This window comes from Canis lupus, chromosome 20 (assembly GCF_011100685.1).
Source record: "Canis lupus familiaris isolate Mischka breed German Shepherd chromosome 20, alternate assembly UU_Cfam_GSD_1.0, whole genome shotgun sequence".
NCBI lineage: Eukaryota > Metazoa > Chordata > Mammalia > Carnivora > Canidae > Canis > Canis lupus.
Window position 1 is genome coordinate 35502970 of NC_049241.1, and position 21784 is coordinate 35524753.

Consider the following 21784-nt stretch of genomic DNA (forward strand, 5'->3'; position numbering starts at 1 on the left):
CTGATGAAGGGAGGGGTCTGAGAAGAGTACATCTGAGGTAAAAGCACACAGGACTTGAAAGGACTTTGGAATCAGGCAGCTGGGGGTCCAAGTCCCAGCTCTACTACTTTTAAACCCATTTCTGGCAAGTGACTCGCCCTCCCCAAGACTCAGGTTTTTCCACAGTCAGATGTAGAAGATAACAGTCCCCCACTCCTGGACTGGTGGAGGAACCCACGATCCATGATCGTCTCCAGGTAAGCACCCTGAGTCTGAGGCTTGCCGAGTGTTCCGTGGGTTGAGAGGTTTTATTTCAGCCCCAGGAATTTAGGGACTTTCTGTTGTCAGTCAGAGCACTCGGACTTCTAGACAGAGAAAGAACTAAACAAAAAATAAGCTGCTAATGCACAGTGCCCACCACTGCAAATGTGATGGAAGCAGGAGAACAAAATGGGGAACCAGAGTCAGTCTGCGGGCCCTCATTTGTTCCCCTTTCAGATGGACTTCCTCTGCACCAGACATCATTTTCTTAAGCTAGTGGATGTGCTCTGCTAGAGAGTTTCATGAGACCACCAGCATGAGGCTCCCTGCTGGCCTGCCGCTCCCAGCAAACCCTCAGCAGTCACAGGGAGGTCCACCTGGGGGTCACCCGTGAGTCCAAATGTGGGAACACGAAATGCCTGTGCCATCTCCCCACCACCTTTTCTGAAATCCTATTTCTAGTGCAAGCCAACGTTCTCCCATGAAAATGCACAGGCCCCAACTTAACCCCCTCCCACTGTCCTAAAATTGTGTTTCTCTTTTCAAAAGGCCATTCTTTAAGAAATGAAGACCTCATTTTTATCACTGTAGAAAAAAATACCATGTTCCTGAGGGCAAGGAGAAAATACAAAATCTACATCAAGATGTAGAAGTTGGGGATTGGGGGGATGGGTTGGGGGTGGTAAGTGGGCTCTGTCCATAGCTTCCTAGGCCATGATTCAAATTCTCCCCTCAGCAAAATGGCACTTGGCCAGATTTGCAAATGGCAAGGATCTACTTCAGGAACAGCAACTAGGATTACATTTGCATGATGCCATCCATTGTCTGCTGGTGTCTGCTTTGAACACTGGGCTAAAAAGCATTCTGAGGCCATGAGGCCATGGTAGGCCCCATGGAGCTGCTGGAGGGGCCACTGTGCCCCTTGAGCCTACAAAATAGGTAATTGTGGCACTTATTTACCACCCCTGGTCACTTATTTACATCCACGCTAACATATACACGAGCACCCAGGAGGGCAAGTTCTGTTACACCAACGTAGCCTATGAGTGTCAGCAGGGCTAGCTCATCCTCAACCACACTGGACTCGGGCACCTGTGTGGGGGTAATGACAATTCCCTTCTGAGCCTCTCAGGCATGTGTGGAATGGCTTTGCCACAACCCCATGCTATAAGTTACAGCTCAGGTTTTGATGAACATGGACTGGGATTTCCTCACACCTGCCACCTCCCTCAGAAAGCATTCTGAGGACAGAAAGATGCAACTCTCTAGTTACTGTGAGCAGTAGAGCTGTCAAAGGACCCTGCCTGTGAGGTGACTGTATTTCCCAAGGTACATTACAGGGTGTATTACGGGGTCTAAGCCCAACCCCAACACCAGGCAGCAAGCAGCATTCTTGCAGAGGTGTGGGTGTCTGAGACACAGTTTTCAATATTAATAAAACACTTATAGTGGAAGATGGGGGTGGGGGAACTCCACAACCGGCTTCTTTACCTCTCCTCCAGCATCTGCTTGCCAGAGTCCCTGCCCTCACCTATCTGTGCTGTAGCCACACTGGCTTCTGGGAAATCCTCAGGCACTGTGCCATCTCTCTGGTCTCTCAGCCTTTACCTGGAAAGTCTTTACCTACAATGGCCCTTGCCCCTTCCCTTCTCTGCAGTACACTCTCATCCAGCCTTCAGATTGCAGCCTGGTTATAACATCCATTGCATGGCTGCTCCAAGATTCCCAGTCAGATTCTCTGACTGAATTCTAGGACAGTACCATGTACCTCCTCTTCCTAGCACTTTGCATGGCTGTGGTTTTTCAGATGTTTGTCATACGGGCCATTTGGATTGCAGGTCCACTTATTTTTCTGTGTCTTATGTTCATGCCCAGAACATCCACAGATGCAGAGCTTAACAGGTAAGGAGCACTTAAGATGCCTTAAGAAAGAAATAATACACAATGAAACCTATAGCTAACTTCTGGAGAGGAGATGAGATGGGAGTCCCTCTATTACACCCTGTTTTCATGTAAGAGTGTTTTTACCTTTAGGAGACATTTAAAACACCAATAAGAATAGAAATTCTAGTCTACTACTAAGAAGTAAACCCTGCCCATTCTCAGGACTGCCTCAGTAGACTTAGCCATCTTAGTTCTTGGTCACATGCAGCAGTGGCATGCCGCTGCATTTCCAAATGCCTTCATGGTAGGAGCAAGTTGAGGCCATGGATAGAAACGTATAAACATCAGCTATAGCAGTGGAAAGCAGTTTGCTGAGTTTATTTTCTCCTTGGCCCTCATTAGAATCACAAATGAAATGTTGACAACACATGAAGGAGCCTGCTTGTTGAACACAAATGTTTCCACTCCTATCAACCTCGAAACTCCGATAGTCATGCTTCTTGATGAAAGCAGATTGCCTCTGGGGAGCTGACGACATACTTTCTCTAATTACCCAAGGATGGGGAGAGGGGCCTCCTACCAGGGACATGCTGACTAGAGGAAAGATGGGTGGGCAAGCCTTGAAAAAGCAACAGCACAGGCACATAGTAGGTGGCCCATGTGGGCTTCTTGGATGAAGTGAAGGATAAGAACATTACTCTCACACCAGAATGGGGATTTGCCCATTATAAATATGGATGGAAGCTGCGTCCATGTCAACATAGGACCTTTATTTTATCAACAAACATCCCATGCCGAGGTACAGTCACATGACTCCAACAACCAACTTTCTTTTGTTTGTGGAACTATTTTGAGGACCATCAGATAGGTTGAACACAAATTCACTTAGATTGAACTGATTCTAGCCAGATAACACTTACATGCCCCTGCTTTATAGTCCATAAAGATGGTCAACCCTGTCACACAGCAAAATGTTCCCTTGCTTAACTCACTTGTTTTTGTTCCAAACAGATTAGTGTTAAGTACGTACAGCCTCAATGTCTAGTTGATATATGCCATACAGACAGAATAATAGGAAAGATACTAGCTCCTGTACATTTTTTTTCTCCGAGTCTTACATAAAAATATTATTTAACCTTCCCTGCAAGCCTGCCAGTTGGGTTCCTTTGTATAGGTGATGAAATTGAAGATCAGGGAGGTTAAATAATTTCTTTAAGCTCTCATAGCCAGCAAATGTTGAAGGCAGCCTTTGGATCTAGATGATTTCAGCCCATATTTCATGCTTTTAATAGGGACACTGTTATAGAATGAAATGGTGGGACCGAAGAAGGCTGCAATAACGAAAAGGAGTCCTGAACAGTACCGCATCCATAACTGATGGGTTACAGTGTAAGTCCCACCTGAGACAATTGTGTTTTCTAGGACATTTCCAAGCTACTTGTATCAAACAGTTAACAAAGAGCAAATCTTAAAGAGAAAAAAGGCAAAACACAGATTCATTGTTGCATCACCATGCACACACGCTAAATAGTAACTTGAAACTATGAAAACACACTGTCACCTATTTCAGAAACCAAGCCATAGTGTCAACATAAAAGCACAAAAGCAAATGTAAATTCACCAAGAAGAGCTGCACAAAACACTCATTTGATGTGCAACATGAGTAAACAATCAACCATGAACATAAATTTGATTCCAATTTATATTTCTGGGGCAGGGACAAAAGTAGCCAATCAAAAGACCTAAGTCAAACAGCATGACAGTGTGAGGCCTTGGCCAAGCCTCCTAAGCTGCCATGTTTCTCCATCTTTTTGTTTCTTTGTTAGCTGTGTATCAACCAGCATCTGTCTATGTTTATTCCACCAGCCGCATGAGCTCACTCATTAACCTTTAATCATACTGATCTCAAATGCATCTTTATCTTCATATATGTTCTATATGCAGGCAAACCAAGTGCTGGAAGGTTGAGAGGTTGGGAAAACCCTGGAATGTGAACTCTGTACTTCTTCTAACCTTGACAATGCAGGATGGATGAACCAAAATAATGCACAAAAAGCAAAAACCAGTTGAGGTCTGCCTCTGCTCCTAACCAAAGGACTTCTGAGACTTGATTCCTGTGAAGCTGCACAGTGTTAGTGTCCAACAAAGTCAGGTGCAGTCTTTTCATGGGTAACAGATTCAAGGTGATGAGATGATCAGTACTGACTCTGATATAACAAATAAAGATTGCTAAAGAGCACCCCACAGACAGGTAAGTTCTTTGAAGGCCAAGAGCCAGGGTGCTGTGTCTTTTCTAGTTCCCACAGCATCTAGCTCAGACTTGGGCTCCATAGACAAGTGGGTACTGGGAAGCAGTCTCATACACTTAGGCATTGTCTTTCTCAGTTTTAGAGAGGGTGAAGGCACACATTTCATACCCACTAATTTTATCTGCTATCTGGAGACCAGGTAAAGGGAGTTTAAACTCAACGGCTGGTCATATAAACTGAATGAGCTGAGGTAGCCCTAGGTAGGAATTTTTACTTTATTAAAAAGATAAGACAGAATGAGGAGGTGTACATGTCCTTCCTACCTTCTCACTGGAGAAATCCTGTGGCAGCCTTGGTTTTCCACTGAGCGGCTCAAAAGGAAACTGTATTCTTATTTTCTGAGTTAGGGAGAGCTTCCACATAATTAAATTTGTAGCTTACTGTCAGAAAGATTATTTTCCTTCATCTGAGGACTCACAATCCACATATTTTCAATACATATGCTGGACACCCCAGGCAAGTTACTTAACTTTTCTGTGCTTCATATCTGTCATTCGTGCATTCGTTCAACATTCAACATTCATTCTGTACAACACGGTATTACAGAAACTATGAGAAGAAATAAAAGAAACCATCTTAAGTTTATAGGCTAGTGAGTTGTTGTCACCTTTAAGTGAGATAATACAAATAAAGTGTAAAGGCAGACATCATCGCTAATGCTCTAGGACTCTTCTTCCAAAGCACAGTTAGACTACATTTCCCAGCCTCCCTTGCTGTTAGATATGGTCACGTGGTTTCATTCTGGCCAATGGAATGTAAGCTCAGTGATAAGTAACATTTCCAGACAGGGACCATGCCTGACCCTTATCTTTTTCCACCATCAGCCTGCTGATGGAAAGAGTACTAAGAACTAAGAACTAAGAGGAACGCATAGTGACAAGATGGAAGGAGGCTGAATAAGTGCATGAAGGCTGGCCCCTGTCCACCTCAACTAGACTGTGATAAGAGCAATAAATCTGGAAGTTTACTCACTGTAGTAGCTGTTACATTGAGGATTTGTATTTAACCAGTACAAATCCTCAGCGACATCTGGCCCATTGTAAGCACTAAATAAATAATACGATAGCCATTGGAAAATATATTCCTAGTTCACTTGCTATATGTTTTATAAGACCAAAGGGATAAAGAAAAAAAGAAAGAAACAAGGAAGGAAGGAAGGAAATAATATTGAGGTCTTTTAAGTAGCTCTGTATAAACTTTATATTTGGGTGCCATTTGGTCATCTACAACCCTAGGGAAATATTTCCAAATGCCAAATTTCCTCCACAACCAAATGAAATTTCTGCATGGATTTACAGTGCCAAGGTCTTTCTCTGAGCTATACTGGGCAGCAGCTGTCACTTGGCCTGGCTGCCTCCCCCGAGTCAGATCACTGCAGCACCTGCTTTGGATGGGGGCCTGCTGGTGGGGATGGGGTAAAAAATTTGCCATGATTTTACCAAAGCATACATTAAAACTGGGAAAAATATTCCATGCATTATGAGGTCTGTTCACATGTGGCGATGACTTGGCAGAGAAAGATATGTATGACTTTGGGGACAAATTCTCATTGAGTGAGACAAGCAGAACTCCAGGATTCTATACTGGCACATAAAACTGAGCTGGTTTTTTTTTTTTTTAAAGACTTTATTTATTTATTAATGAGAGAGACAGAGAGAGAGAGAGGCAGAGACATAGGCAGAGGGAGAAGCAGGCTCCATGCAGGGAGCCTGACGTGGCATTTGATCCCGGCATTCTGGGATCATGCCCTGAGCCGAAGGCAGATCCTCAACCGCCGAGCCACCCAGGTGTCCCTAAAACTCAGCTGGTTACTAAGAATCATCTATCTCAAATATTCCAGTAGGCAAAATGCTCCTCTACATCCTACTTAACAAAAGTTAACTCTTCTTTTCCTTTGTATTTTAAAAATTACAGATATAACACATTTGTTGTAGCAAGTTGAATATGCAGAGGTATAAACAGAAAAAGTTAATTTTCCTCTTTCCTTAAAATGTCCCTGTCTTCTGGGAAATCAGTATTATTAATCTGGCATCTGTCCTTCCCTACTTATTCCATCTTCAGACAAATCAATGCATATTTTTAGGGTTAATCCCTCCACCTCTGCACTCTTACTTTTTTTTTTTTTTTGGCAACACAAATAGGATTACACAATATATATTCCTATTCAAATTGCTTTATCTAACCTAACAATGTATTATGAATACCTCCCAGGTGAGTATATTTAGCTCTAACTTATTTTTTTTATTAGTCATACATTACCTGGGAAAAAGAGCTATCACATGTTTGCTGGATTTCAAACTTCATCAATTTTAAATGTTAATAATTGTTGATTTCTTTGGATGTGAAATGTTTAAAAGACCAATTTATATTAGAAAACATTCTGACTTAAAAGGGACAAAAGCATATAAGACACACACGCATATATTTACATATATATATGAAATATATATATATGAAATATATATATATATATATATATATATATATATATGAAATATGTAGAAGCTAGGAAATTCTTGACACCTCAGTGCAGCAGTAACCACAGTATTATTCCAGGGGTGTGTCTGAAGCAAGTTGCGGCATGAGAAACTGGGCCCTTGACTAGGTCTTGGTACTAAGAACCCTCACAGGGGAGCCTCCCCTCTACAGAGCTCCTTGGCCTGACCTGACATTTGGCATCTCTGTTACTCTCCTGCATGCACGGTTGTCTTGTTACTCTCAGATCTGTCTCACCAAGGGAGGGAGAGAGGAAAGGCACTACAGGCATTAGCATGCCTGTCACACTCCCCCCCTTTGTTCTTTGGGCTGAGGTCAGATGAAAAAAATCAATCAGACTCCACATCCAAGTCCTTCAACGTTCAGAAGGCTTCCCCTCCAAGTGTGCACTGCCCATTTTTTAATCGCCTGTTAGAGTCAGCAGGAGCAAAATAGAACAGTAAGGCACGTCTCCCAGAAACCCAACAGCTACGTGAGTTCTCTGTGTGCTCCCAGGTTATCCACATTTTAGGTGAGAACAGCCAGTCCAGACTCCTTGAGGCTAATAGGAGATGCCACTTTTGCTCATTTGCTCTGACAGACCCGTGCTGTGCACTTAACACATATCCCTTGGTCCTTCTTGTGCCATATGAGGTAGCTGCTATTTGCATTCTATTGATGAGGAAGCCGGGATTCAGAGAGAGCCTGTGGTTTGCCCAAGGTTACTCAGATTCAGAGGATAAGCAGCATGAAAAGTCTACTTCCTCAATTAGCCACACAGTCTGGCTTTAGCTGCAGGTGTCATGACTGTCTACAGTTTGTCATGAGAATGACAAAGTTTTAGACATAAGAATACTCTAATAATCATTCTTTCTCAGTTTGTAGATGAGGAGACAGGCTGGTGGGTATGGCTAGCAGAGTGGATGATAGGTGGTGGTGGTAGAGAAGAATGATAGCTGGCTAGGGAATGGGATGGGGCAAGGCTTGCAAACTATGGTCTATGGGCTGACCCAGTCCTCCACCTGTTTTTGTAAATAAAATTTTATTAGAGCACAGGCACACTCATTTGTTTATGGATTGTCTATGGCTGGCTCTGCACTACAACAGCAGGGTTGAGTAGTTGTGACAGAGACTGTATGGCCTTCAATGTCTAAAATGTTCACTATCTGGACCTTTACACAAAAATGTTTGCCAACCCCAGGGAAAGACACAGACACACAGGTTGATGTAAGTTATTGGTAACTTTCTAGTTCTTAGAGTGAGGGTTAAGTTCATAGGTGTTTGCTATATTATGATGCATTAATGACTGAAGGCTACATAATTCTGGTCATGTATCACTAAGGAATGATTATGATTCTATATACCTGCAAGTAGAGAGAGAGGGAGGGAGGTGGGGAGAAAGGAGCCAGTTAGCCCCTATGAAGGTTTAAAAGGCTCTCAGTCACCTACACCTGACTTTTCTCCATGGTATCGCTAGTACTCAAAGAACGTTGGAGAAGAGGACAAAAGGTAGCAGGGTGGGTAAAGCAGATTTTTCAGGAAGGGGGCAGGATGGGTATACTGGGTTCTGTGAGGCTGGAAAGGACATGGCCAGAGGGTACAAGAGATTCCAAAGAGCAGGCTCCAAAGAGAGTCACAATCCAATTTTTCAACTTGGTTCACAAGGGTCCTCTGGTACCACCTGAGTGGCATGAGGGGTCAGGTGTCTCAAGCTTTAGCCAGGACCGTCCTCCTACCTGTCAACTCAAGGCTGCCCTTTGAACACTAGCAGCACACAAGTCCTGCAAGGCATTCTCATGGGTAACTGTGAATGTTTATTAAGGAGTTCTGGGTCATGGCATTGCTTGCTCTAATTTAATCCTGGGAACAATCCTGGGAAGCAAAAAATACCACTATCTCCCCGTCGAAGATAAGGCGCTGAGGACCCCAGAGGGCGGGCTGCTCACCCAGGGACCTGGAGCTGATGAATGGTGAAGTGGAATTCAAATCCAGACCCACCTAATCCCGAATCCCACACGCAACTGCTCTAGGACGCTGCCTGGGGCCAGCGATGCCTCTTTACGCCGCCACCGCCACAAAAGCAAGGGTCTTACCTCATGTAGAGGCCCCGGGCACGGGAGCATTTCGCCAAGTTGAAGAGCAGCTCCTGGGATTGAAACCCCACCTCAGCAAATGACGGGGGATTTGCACATTCAAAGGAATGTTCCAGTCTCTGGTGGGCAAGTTCCCAACGGCTTCAATGAGGGAACAGTCACAGTTCATTGATGCCTGATGCTCACAGGGCAGCTTTATTGTTTTATATGTGAAAAATGAGGAAAGGGCCGGAACCTCGGCATCAGGGAGACGATGAAAGACTGAGAAGCATTTCCAAAGTCCCGCGAACCGAAAGGTCAGGCCGGGGAGGCGGGGGTGAGGGGGGTAAGAAAAGAAGCAGCTGAGAAGTATTTGTGGCACCAGCGAGAAGAGCCTGTGATGTCCAAACCATGACTATGAATTTCAGGGCATCAAGACCCTGTCAACACGGCTAATCCCTACGGATGTTGGCTGAATAAGCCTTCGATGACCAAACAAGTGCACTGTGGAAACCGTGTCAGCCTCCAGCAGGCCGATTTGTCCTCACGTTACACACTCTGCTGGCTCTGTTGCTAGACCCCCAGATCGAGGATCCACGGCCAGAGCCCCCCAACGTGCCGAGGGTTGACACGGCATGGTCAATAAGTCAACAGAATTCAGAAACCACCACCACCGGATTAAGAAGGCAGTTTTATTTTGGTGCCCTGGACTTCAAGCAGATTAAATAATCAGAAAGGCTGAGCCATCGGGGTCATGTTTGAATGCTACAGCTGTTCACTGAGGTTTGACAAACGTTCTTTCTGGGGCTCGTCGTCTGAATGGGAAAGGCAGGGATGATCCTGGGAAGGCCGACACTTTAAGAAAGAAGAGGGGGCACAATCGAAAGATCCTCTTATGGAAAACAGTCCCAGCCAGATGGAGACGGGGGCAGGATTGCTTAAATAAGTGGTCTCCTGAGAGCGACGACCGCTTTCTGCGTTGAAGAAAAGCACAAGCGGGATCCTGAGAGAGTGAATGACAAGCTGGACCCTGAGCCTGCCATGCCCTCAGTGGGTTGACCTGCACATTAATAAAGGTGGGCTACGGGTTCCATGAGGAAGTCTGTGCAGACGCAGCCATGAAAGGTGAGCCGTGATCAATCCCCTCGCACCTTAGAAAGTGCTTATCCGTGGGAGGAAGGGACTCCTCTCAACAAGGTATCTGAGGGAAACTTAACTTTCAAGCAGTCTTTCTCCAAAGACCAAACATATGAAAAATGTCTCTGGTGGGGGAATTTATGTTTGTGCCATGTTGGGTCGGAAGAAGGGTGTGGGGACAAATGTACCCAGCCACGATTGGATATGCAGTTGGCATGCCATGGGCCATTTCATAGAGAAAATACAGGGCTTCAAGTTGGAGGGGATATATCATCCCCCTCGGGCAGGCGAGGGGACTGGCACTAAAGGAAGAACGAGCAAACTGGCTATCAGCTCAGAAAGACAAGCCTTTCACTAATAGATTAGCGGATTCTGTGGAAAACGTGTTCTCTGATTTGAGATTTGGATTTCGTGCAACTAACTGCTGCCTGAGACCCACAGTTGAAGTGGGGGATTGACTCTCCTCTCCCAGGAAGGTGCATTGGCTTTGAAAGGAGTCATTTAGATGATTTACAAAATTATAGAAAGGAAGAGAAAGATTTTGCTCTTTTATATTTAGGAAAAGGAAAGGGGACTATGATGTTTTGCATCCCTTGAGCTGAACTAAACGAAGCAATATCTTCAGAAGGTTCTCCAGACATCTTCCCTGCTGCCCTCAGTCGGGAATTCAAGGGTTCGGTGCATCGGGCAGCCACATTGTTTCTTTCCCTAGTTAAGGTCCAAACAAAACAAACAGACTCTTCCAAGAGGCCTTCTTTATAAATAGATAATCATCTTAAGTTTTAAATATTATTGCATGGCCTTGTGAATTATTCTACCAATTGAACAAAACGTCCTTGACAGATATTTGCCATATTTTGATATTCAAGTCCCAGGAAAAAAAGCAAGGCATAATATAGCTACTCTGGAGAGTGATCTAGCAGTATCTAAAAAAATGTCAACTCAGCAGCCTCTCTGAACCTTGCAAGGAGGCTCCCGTTGATTTTAGAGACCCTCTTCATAAAATCTGCATGGCCAAGTTGCTCTAAGGATGCTCTGCAGCATTGTTTATAGTGAAGGAAACTGCAGCAACTCAAATGCCCATCAGTAAGGGAGTGGCAATATATTAAATTTGGCGTGGTGTCACCATGGAATCATCTATAGTATTTAAAAGGAATGAATGGGACGCCTGGGTGGCTCTGTAGTTTAAGCGTCTGGCTTCAGCTCAAGGTCACGATCCCAGGGTCCTGGGATCAAGACCCAAATTGGCCTCTGGCTCCTTGCTCAGCAGGGAGCCTGCTTTTCCCACTCTCCCTTTGCCTGCCGCTCCCCTGGCTTAGGCTCTCTCTCTGTCAAATAAATAAATAAAATCTTAAAAAAAAAAAAAAGGAATGAATGAACTCTATATTTACATGGTTAGGTTAGTTTTGAGTGAACAGAGTAAATGGCAGAATAAGACATGCCAATGACTATATTTATGTAGAGCCTTAAAGAACACAATATAAAACATTATGTAGTGTGTGAGTGTCTGTGTGTAAAAGTTTGACAGGTGGTAAAGCACAGCAGGTAAGGATCCTTACAGACTCTGGAAGCAGACTGGGTTCAAATCATGATTCTACTACTATCTGTGACTTTGGACAAGTGGTTTAGCTTCCCCCTGCCTCAGTTCCCTCACCTTTACAATGGGAATCTAACAGAATCAGACTTGCAATTCATACATATATTATAATATATAGTTACATATAATAACATATTAATTGATATATAATAAATATTAATATATTATATAATTATATATTTAAACATATCACATATTATATAAGATAATAATATATAATTATATGTAATATTAGTCGGTTATATATATAATATTAATATAATACTATAATGCACTTACAATAGTACAATGGTCTTGGGCTCAAAACCTGTGCTAGATGACTATTTGCTGTTGTTGTTGTTATTAAGTGTTAATTTTTAAAGGCCCAGAGGGATACTTCAGTAATGGTAGGGGAGAGGGGGCTTCATGTTGGAAAACATGACTTGGGGGCGAATCAAAGGGATTTCAACTGTATCAGCAATGCTTTGTTTCTTTAAGTTAAAAGAAAAAAAGATGAAAAATATGACAACCCATAAAGGATTGATTGACAGAACTTTGTTATAGGAATATAGGTGTTTATTATATGCTTATCTGCATTTTTAAAATCTCTTGAATAAAAGGTGAGACAATCATCATTCATGGAATTTTTACACCTGCGAAGAAGACACACATCAATACATAGGAATACTTTAAACTCGCCCAATCCAAGATGGTCACCATCAGCACCATGTGGCTATTTAAATTTAAATTAATTAAATGCAAATAACAATTCAGGACTCGGTTGCAGTAGTCACATTTCAGGAGCTCGGTAGTCACATGCAGCTAACGAACACCACACTGGACAGCAGATAACAGATCATTCCCATCGTCACAGCAGGTTCTTCTGGACATCACTGATCTGGAGCACACTTTTCAGAAATGCGACTATCTGATTGGCCTGTCATTTTTCTAAACTTCTGGCCTCAGAGAATTCCGCTGTCCCTACAACAGACATGTGTCCCCATCAAGATTTTTTTCACCTTTCTCTCTGATATCATTAAGCCTTTCATCTTCCAGTGAACGAGCTACTTAAGGAGGTAACTTTTCCAAGGCTCTGACAGCAGCACAGAATGTGCAACATTTGACCCCACTGGGGAGGTGCCCGGTCCCCTGATTCTCCTAAGGGTGGGGAATGATAGGCCCATTCCTGCCCATTCCTTGTGACTTCAGAGGGACACATGTCAAGCAATGCTGACACCGCTTACAAATTGGTTCTTCTCTCTCTCTCTCTCTCTCTCTCTCTCTGCTGTAGGTGACCTGCTTCTGCTCTGCGGTGTGATCGTCCTGCTCCAGGGGGTGTGTGGCTGCCCGGAGAAGTGCCGCTGTCACTCATCCTCACATTCTGTAGACTGCAGCCAGCAGGGTCTGGCTGAAATCCCTTCTGATTTGCCTCCGCAGACTCTAACGCTGCACTTGCAAGATAACCAGATACAGCAGCTTCCTGCTTTCGCGTTTAGGTCAGTGCCCCAGCTAACGACCCTGAACCTGTGCAACAATTCCCTTTCAAACCTGGCCCCCGGAGCTTTCCAGGGACTTCATCACTTGAAGGTCTTAAACCTAACCCAGAACTCCCTGCACTCTCTGGAAAGCAGACTTTTCCACTCCCTCCCACAGCTGAGGGAGCTTGATTTGTCATCAAACAACATAACCCACCTTCCCACCTCCCTGGGTAAGGTTTGGGAGAACCTAACCGTATTTGCAGTTCAACAAAACCAGCTTCAGCAGCTTGATCGAGCACTCTTAGAATCCATGCCCAGTGTGAGGCTTTTATTTCTCAAGGACAACCTCTGGAAATGCAATTGCCACTTGCTCAGTCTTAAACTCTGGCTGGAGAAATTTATCTATAAAGGTCAGTAACATCTGTTTGGACTCCACTCCCAGCCCCACCTGCGTGTTACCAGCCTAGTGTGAATCTCATCTCTTGTCTGCGTTAGAAGGAACATTGAAGAGTGTGCAAAGGGCCAGTGTAAGCTTTTTCACGATGATGTTATTTTATGGATGGCAAGAGAGGTAGTAAGTCATTAGACAGGGTGTTTAAATCAGGATTTAAATTCATCTACAAATATGATTCATGGAGATAACTTTCTACTGTTATTTTAAAAGATTTTATTTATTTATTGGAGAGAGAGAGAGAGAGAGAGAAAGAAAGAACAAGCCGGGGGGGGGGGGGGGGGGGCAGAGGAGAGGGAGAAACAAACTCCCCACTTAGTGGACAACCTGACGTGGGGCTTGATCCCAGGACCCCAAGATCATGACCTAAGCTGCCAGCAGACACTTAACTGACTGAGCCACCCAGGCACCCACTTTCCACTTTTTGATTAATAACATTATTTGTATGAGAGCTGCAGGCCCTTAAGAAGGAGGGAAATTTACCCTCTGAATAATTGCTCAACTCCAAAGTGGCACAAAATTTTAATTTTCAAGTGTGATCCAGCATGGTATCTCTCTTTAGGAGTTTTTCTCCTGTATATGGTTCTACCAATTTGAAAGCCATAATCTTCCCTGAGATTATCCCTTCTGCTTTAGCAAATACCACTGTTATTGAAACTGGATGCAGTAGGGACTCCTCTCTAAAGTCCCTTTACTTTTTCTTTAACCAGATGATAAAAATCAAAGCAAAGGAATCTAGAATATTAAAAATGAGGGCTCTGGAAATCACCCAGGAGTCACCAAACTACAGCCCAAGAGCCAAATCCAACCCATCTTCTGTTTTTTTTTTTTTTACATTTATTTATTCATGAGACAGAGAGAGAGAGAGAGAGAGAGAGAGAGAGGCACAGGCACAGGCAGAGCGAGAAGCAGGCTCCACGCAGGGAGCCTGACGTGGGACTGGATCCAGGGTCTCCAGGATCATACCCTGGGCTGAAGGCGCTAAACCTCTGAGCCACCGGGGCTGCCCCCATCTTCTGTTTTTGTAAATATTTATGGGAACACATCCATGCTGATTTATCTAACTCAATGCTAGCCTATAATCAATAGGATGTGGAGGCCCAGAGATGATCAGGGACTTCCCCAAGATGACAGAGTAGAAGCAGAGAGAATAGAATGAATGACTGTTGGGTCTTGGCCCCACGTTCTTTCCCCTATACCACAGTGCTTCTTTCCTCTTAATTTTCTTTTTTTAAAAGATGTTATTTATATATTCATAAGAGACACAGAAAAAGAGACAGAGACATAGGCAGAGGGAGAAGCAGGCTCCCCACAGAGAGGACTTGATCCCAGGACTCCAGGATCACAACCTGAACCAAAGGCAGACACTCAACCACTGAGCCACCCAGGCATCCCTCCTTTTGATTTTCAAGCATCATTCATTTATTCCTGTGCTTGAGTGCCACCTATCTGCTAGGCACTTTTCTAGGCAATGAGAAAAGGTGAGTAAGAAAAACTCTACCATCATGGAGGTTACACTCTGGTAGCAGAAACAGATGTTAAATAAGACAGCCAATAAATATCCAAGTTCAGACAGCACTTGGTGCTAGGAAATAAGGAGGCAGCATGAGTGGAGAGGCAGCAATAGGATGGGAGTTCCATTTCAGAGAGGAAGGACCAGGAAGATTTCTCCAAGGAGGTGTGACATGGATGAACAGAATCTGAACAATGAGGAGAAAGAAGCCATGAAATAATTGCTGGGAAACGATAGAAATTGCAAAGGCCCTGACAGGGGAGTGAGCTTGGCTTATCTAAGAGACACGAGAGGCATACAGAGTAGTTAGGACAGAGGAAGGGATGGAGAGAGCAGACAGAGATGAGGCAACAACACAAGTACTCAGGGGCCAGCTCATGTAGGAACGTGCAGAGTGGGCTGAGTCATCTGGATTTTATTTTTGATGAAATGGAGCTTTCTTGAAGAATTTTAGTCAAGGAAACAATATCTGATTACATTTCAAAAGGTGAATCTGGTGACTGGAAGGAGATTAGACCATAAGATGCAGAAGCAACAGCAAGGGGATGAGGGACAGAAAGTGATTTCACTCACCCTGGGAAGAGAAGATGGTAGCCCAAGCCAGGGTCATGAGAAATGATCAACTTTGGGAGATATCTGGAATACTGAACTGATAGAAATGGCTAATGGATTGGAATGGAAAATGAAGAAAAAAAGAAAAGAGTGTATTATGGAAGATGTGATTTGTTTGATCCTGCATGGTTAACCACATAAACAGTGACTGCAGGGGCTGATAAGGGGCAGACTGGGGAGCGGGGTCTTTGCCCTGCATTCTTTGCAAGTGGGTGAGGATAAGGGAGAGATGATAGATCTAGAGTTCAATCTGGGGCAAGTCAAGTTTCAGGTGCCCATTACACATCCAAGGGGTGCTTCTGAGTCGGTGGCTGTATTTGCACCTCTAACTCAGGAAGATCTCAGAGCTATAGACATGAATCAGAGAGTCAATAGAGTCTGGATGGTTGCAGCAGTTACATAGGAGGAAGGTGGATAGAGCACAGCATGAGTTCAGATATACAATATTGAGTTAAGAATCCCCCTCAACAATGTAATAGCAAATAGTCTATAACTAGCCAACTAATCTTCAAGTTGACCTATAACAGAAGGCATAGAATGTGGCAAAAATCGTACTTGTAGGAGGTCTTGAATAAAACTTCTCACACCTAGAGGTGAAGTGGCTTTAGCTATTATGTTCCACCTAAAATGCTGAGCATCAGCCAAACCATCAGAGAGAGTTTTCATTGAAGAACATTTCTTGACAAAAGATAGTTTCCAGGTCCAGGACACTAGAAGCAACATCATATAGGAGACAGGAGATAGTTTCCCCTACTCTGCCACAAACTCACGGGTGACCTTCACACAAATTAATCTCCCTCCCCAGCTCTCAGCATCACCAGGTGGAAGTTGACAGAGTTAAGCCAGAGAGTTCCTGAGGCCCATTCTGATTCTCAGACTCCACGGAGAATAATATATACTGAGTAAGGCAAAATAGGTATTGGTGAAGAGCTTATTTTTTTTAAGGATCATAAATGAATACAAACAGTAGTGGTATTAGTCAGGACAGGCTGGTTGACAGGACACCCATCAGTGATGGGTGCAATAAAAGTCTATTGCTCACTTGTATTAGACCCAAGGGAACTGGGGGCTAGGGCTGGGTCCCACACAGTCATTCAGGGACATAAGCCCCTTCCAGCTTCTAATACTGCCACTTTATCCTCCAAGGTTACCATCCAGTAGGAATAGATCACATGGAGGATTAAGCAGGGGACTTTGTGGCCTGAAAGTGGCATTCATTGGTTCCATGGGCCTCATACAACAGTTCCTAACCTGAGCACAAAGAATGGGGGAAATTTTGCCTTCCTGTGGGCCCAAGGGCCAAAAAACATGCTTTGATGAATACCTATCAAATGTCTCCTTCACAAAAGCATGCACATAGATTTTGTAATTCGTATTCCTCTCCATTCAAGAGTAAACAAATCATCTTCGTGTCAATAGCTAACTGTATTAAACATTTATAGCTAGGCATTGTGCTGAGTACTTGACCTACTTAACCCAACTGAACCTCAGAGTGATCCTGTGAGATGATTTTCATTATAAATCCCTCTCCCCTCACTTTCCAGATGAGCAAGCAGAGGCAAAGAATGGTCAAGCAACTTGCTAAGGGTTGTACAGCTAAGTAATAGGCTCAAGATTTGAATCTAGTTTCTTCCAAGACACTGGTAAAGAGCTACCAGTGACCTGACGGAGGACAGTGAGGTCTCAGCAAGCTGGAACTTCTTACATTATCAACTTCCATGGATCTAGAAGGGAGGGCCACCCACAAGCTGTCATCAGCAGATTTGCCTCCTGGGGTTGTGGCTGAGGAGATGGTGGTAGAAGGCTGTGAGGTAAATCCTGAGGACACAGCTGCACTAGTGGCCGTGGAGCTCTTGATGGCTATAGCCCCTAACTTCCAGCTGTGTCCCAGGCTCTAGCCTGTGTATTTCTTGGCACTGTGGGTCCAGAGGCCATGCCTCTCATCCTAAAACTGACCAGCAGGAAGCTTGAAATTGGAGAAGATAGTGCTCAAGCCTGAAGTGATTGGGTGGGCCACCTCAGTCTGGGGATGAGTCAGCTCACAGAACTGCTGGCCCCATGGCAGGCAGCCTTTCTAGCCCTGGGGGGTCTCCATGTTCTCTGGCGAGGCTGAATATCATCACTTCTCAAAGCTCCACACTTCATTTCGGTTTCTTTGGCCTTCTGCCTTATAACACATTCCTGGGCAGAGGCATGAAATGGTCCCTGAGGCAGGGATCCTTAGCCTCAGCATAGCCTGATGGCACCTAGGCCCCATCAGGAGCAGCCACTCTGCACCTCTGGCCTCCTGCATGTCAGCTCAGGAAAGGAGGAAATTCCTCTGTTACCTTTTTGATTTAGGGTTGGGGCTCTTGCCTCAGGGGGATCACTGAAGAAGCCAAGAGGAGCCCAACTGACTCTGGTAGTAGGCAATTCATTTTCAAGCAGTGGCAACAAAAAGCTGTGGGTTGAATTTTGCCATTTCAACTAATCCCGGTATGACCTCGGCCATGATAATGAAGGTACTGCAACATGGCCCCATTTACTCATAGTGCCTTGTAGGACTCGGCTTATGAGGCCCAGATGATGGATGGAAGGCATTCTGCAAACTCCGAAGAGCTGTGCAATAGAAGGTTATAATAACATTGAAGTGATCATATCCCACATGTGACTTTCTGGTATAATATCATAATCCACCTGTGGTATGTACAAAGGATCTCCAATCTGACTTGACTAAGAATGGTGCCAGGCTGCATAGCCATTCTCGGGGAGGAGTTCATGGCAGCCAGGGGAGCTGAGCCACAGGTCACACAGGCCAGGCTCCACCCAGTCACAGGGCTTTACTGAGGGTTATTGCATTAACTCTGCTGACCTCAAAAGACTCCAGAGGGGAGAGGGAAGAGGGAGCAGAATGTGGAGAGAGTCAGAGAGTACAGTGGGAAAACCGGGATCATGGGGCTGGGCTGGGTTTGAGGGCTGATCTCCCCCCTTACGGCCTACCTGGGTGACCTTGGACAAGAATTACCCATTAAAGCAGAGTTGTGAGGACTTACTAAACAGTGCATTGCCAACTATCAAGTCAGATATAAATACGGTGTTTTTATGGCAAAAAATATAGTCAGAGAAATGAATTTGCCTGAGGTCAGAGAGTAAATCAGTGGTCATATTTGGCCAGAATGAAATCTATTAGCTCAATGTTCTTTCTAGGAAACAATTACTAGGCACTCAAGTCTTCCCTGAACAACAGGAATCTACAAACCTGAGGAAATCAATCACCTTACAAGAGAGTGGAAACTGGCTCTAATAACGTGTTGGAAAGTTTGGTTCTCAAATTACTGAATGTTCCAAGGCCCGAGGAGACATGTTAATTGTACTTAATCCCATGAACTAAACTAATATTACTGTCAAAGATATACAAACACTCAAAAGGCCATTGACCCCCCCATTTGGCATCACCGAAGAGTGTTGGTAGACACATAGGTATTGTAATTAACACACAATGTCACAACAAAGGACATTTGTTGTATTTATTTATTATTTCAGATTTCCGATGGGAATTTGGTACAGTAGCTGTCCTGCATGGCAGGGTTCCTTAAGGGAGTGAGTAGTGAGCTTGTTTTTGGCAACAGTATCTCAGGCTGACCACCCTTCTTGTCAGCTTCTGCCTCATTTCTCCCTCAGCATTTATAAAGTAGCAGTGACCTGGATTCTAACAAATTCTTGGTCATATACAATTGAGCATAGTGTGTGGCATTTTTAGCATTTAGCCAATTTAGAAATCCTAAAATCATAAACTATGGTTAAGTCCTTTGAATCCAAGTTGGGGGGTGGGGGTCAGGTGCTGTATATATTCCATCTGCCTGAGTTTTTGCAGGTTGAGGATTTTGGTATTCAGTTGTGTCAGGCTCTGCTATCATCCTTTGCTTTTGTTTTTTTAAAGGGGGAATAACAGATAGTGTCATCTGTGCATCACCGGACACCTGGAAGGGAAAGGAGCTCCTGAAGATCCCTCATGAGCTGTATCAACCCTGCCCTTTCCCTTCTCTGGATGTGGGGTCCTTGAGGGGACAGCAGCTGGGTTCTGCCCACCAGCCTGTCCCCAAGCCTCCTGAGAGCCACAGCACAGGGGAGCGAGACCACCCAGAGTGTGAGCTCAAACCCAAGCCAAGGCCAGCCAACCTGCGTCACGCTGTGGCCACTGTCATCATCACTGGGGTTGTGTGTGGGATCGTGTGTCTCATGATGTTGGCGGCTGCCATCTACGGATGCACCTATGCAGCTGTCACAGCCCAGTACCATGGGGGACGCTTGGCTCAGACCAATGAGCCTGTGAAGATGGAAGGAAAAGAGCTCTATGACAGCTCACCAGCCTGAGAGCCTCCATCTCAAAAAGGAAGAATCATTTTAGGTCAGAGAAAGTATATGAGTAGGGTTGATGCATTCACTGCAAAGGTCTTCCTTTTGCTTTTCTCAACAGAAAAAAGACCTATCCATATAAATATTCTCCTGGGGAAAAGTTATGTTGATATTTTAAAAATACTGTATTTGAAATAGAGATGACACTTGTGCTCTGTGCCCGAAAAGTTATTGCAATGACTCTGGGTGGGGGAAGGCAGTACACAGGGAAAGAAAAGATACACGTCTCAGGTACTCTTCCCTGTGTTAAGCTGCTTTAAAAGAGCAACAGAAATTCAAACACATGTGTTAGTTAGCATTCCTGAGAGCTTTATGGTCCACTGGAAAACTGCCCAATTTTGAGTGCCTGGGAAGAAGCTGGCAATCTTACCCGAGGGGCAGTGAATGCTTCTATAATTCAAACTCATCTGAGATTGGTGATACTTTTAGATGTTGTGTATGTTATATATTTAATGGGAGAGTCTGTTGGTTGGGAATTGCAAAGCTTGCCACAAGAGTCAGATTATATTTAATTTTCTAAATCAGAAAACCATTTGGGGCTTTCTAGGCCACAGAGGAAGAGGAGGGTTCCATGTCTGGATAATGGGACTCAAGCCCAAGGTCTGGGGAAGTTTTCTGATGCAAGGGTAAATAACATATAAACAAACACAAAGAGGACGGGGAGTTGGAATCCGGGGCACATGTTACCAAAAGGCTGTATCCACCAGGCGATTGGAACCTTCCATTTATAACTCTTACAGCAGGAATGAATTTAGAGTGGGCTGAGAGCAAGATAATGGCTTGTGTGTATCTGTATCTACACACATAGTGTACAGAGTGCACAGACTTGTACAGCCACACCCACACATAAACACACTCAGAGCAATCAGTTTACCCACTAATGAAATGCAGCCGTGGCAGGGTGGAAGCCAGCAGCTGTTGACCACCACCCAGACTGTCTACTCAACACTCTGGGATAGGAAGTAGAAAGGAAGTCTGGAGAGAGTGGGAATTATCAAGAGACTCAAGATAGGTGGCAGCAGCCATCCTGAACATTATTTGGGCCGAGGTTTTTTTTTAAAAAAAAGAAAAAAAATCAGGTGTGGCTTGCTTTACTCCACAGGCACAGTCCTGAAGAGTTGCATGCAAAGTGAATTTTTGTAAATTAAATCATCATTTTAATGCAGTAGGGGAGCTCGCTATTTAAAGGAGCCTTTCATGGAATCTTTCTGTAATGGCAATAATTGGCTCCAGATTTATGCATTTTGTAAATGTGCATTTTCTCATGCGTGTTTTCTTAAAATGTCATCTATCTGCTCTCTCTCACAATGCCCTATCTCATACTTAGAGTCACCTGTTAGAATTAAAATCATTTTACAGAGAGGAGTTAAGGACATGTCAAAAGCAAAGAATGGCGAATATAGGGTCAGCAGTCCCTCCAGAGGCCTTGACAGACATCGCTAATCAATCCCAGCACTCCTCCCAGCTGAGCCCTGATGCAACACAGATGCCTTCTTAAGACAGCACTATAGGCAACCAGAACTAATCAATTGGAATCGGTTCAAAGGATAAAACACATTTGCCATTCAGAGTACTGGCTCTACATTCATTCCTTCAGGCCATGTAAAAATCAGTTTGGATCCTAAATTAGTAGTCCATTCCC

General features: G+C 44.2%; 2 protein-coding genes across 11 annotated transcripts in view; one reads left to right on the plus strand and one right to left on the minus strand.

The window, feature by feature from the left end:
- CACNA2D3 (calcium voltage-gated channel auxiliary subunit alpha2delta 3) overlaps positions 1–21784 on the minus strand; it is a 946725-nt gene that overhangs the window by 114282 nt on the left and 810659 nt on the right. The window lies entirely within an intron of this gene.
- On the plus strand, positions 8826–20478 carry LRTM1 (leucine rich repeats and transmembrane domains 1). Its single transcript, XM_038566137.1, has 3 exons — positions 8826–10105; positions 12985–13581; positions 19667–20478. The coding sequence occupies exons 1-3, from the start codon at positions 10099–10101 to the stop codon at positions 20098–20100; spliced, it is 1038 nt and encodes a 345-aa protein (XP_038422065.1). The 5' UTR covers positions 8826–10098; the 3' UTR covers positions 20101–20478.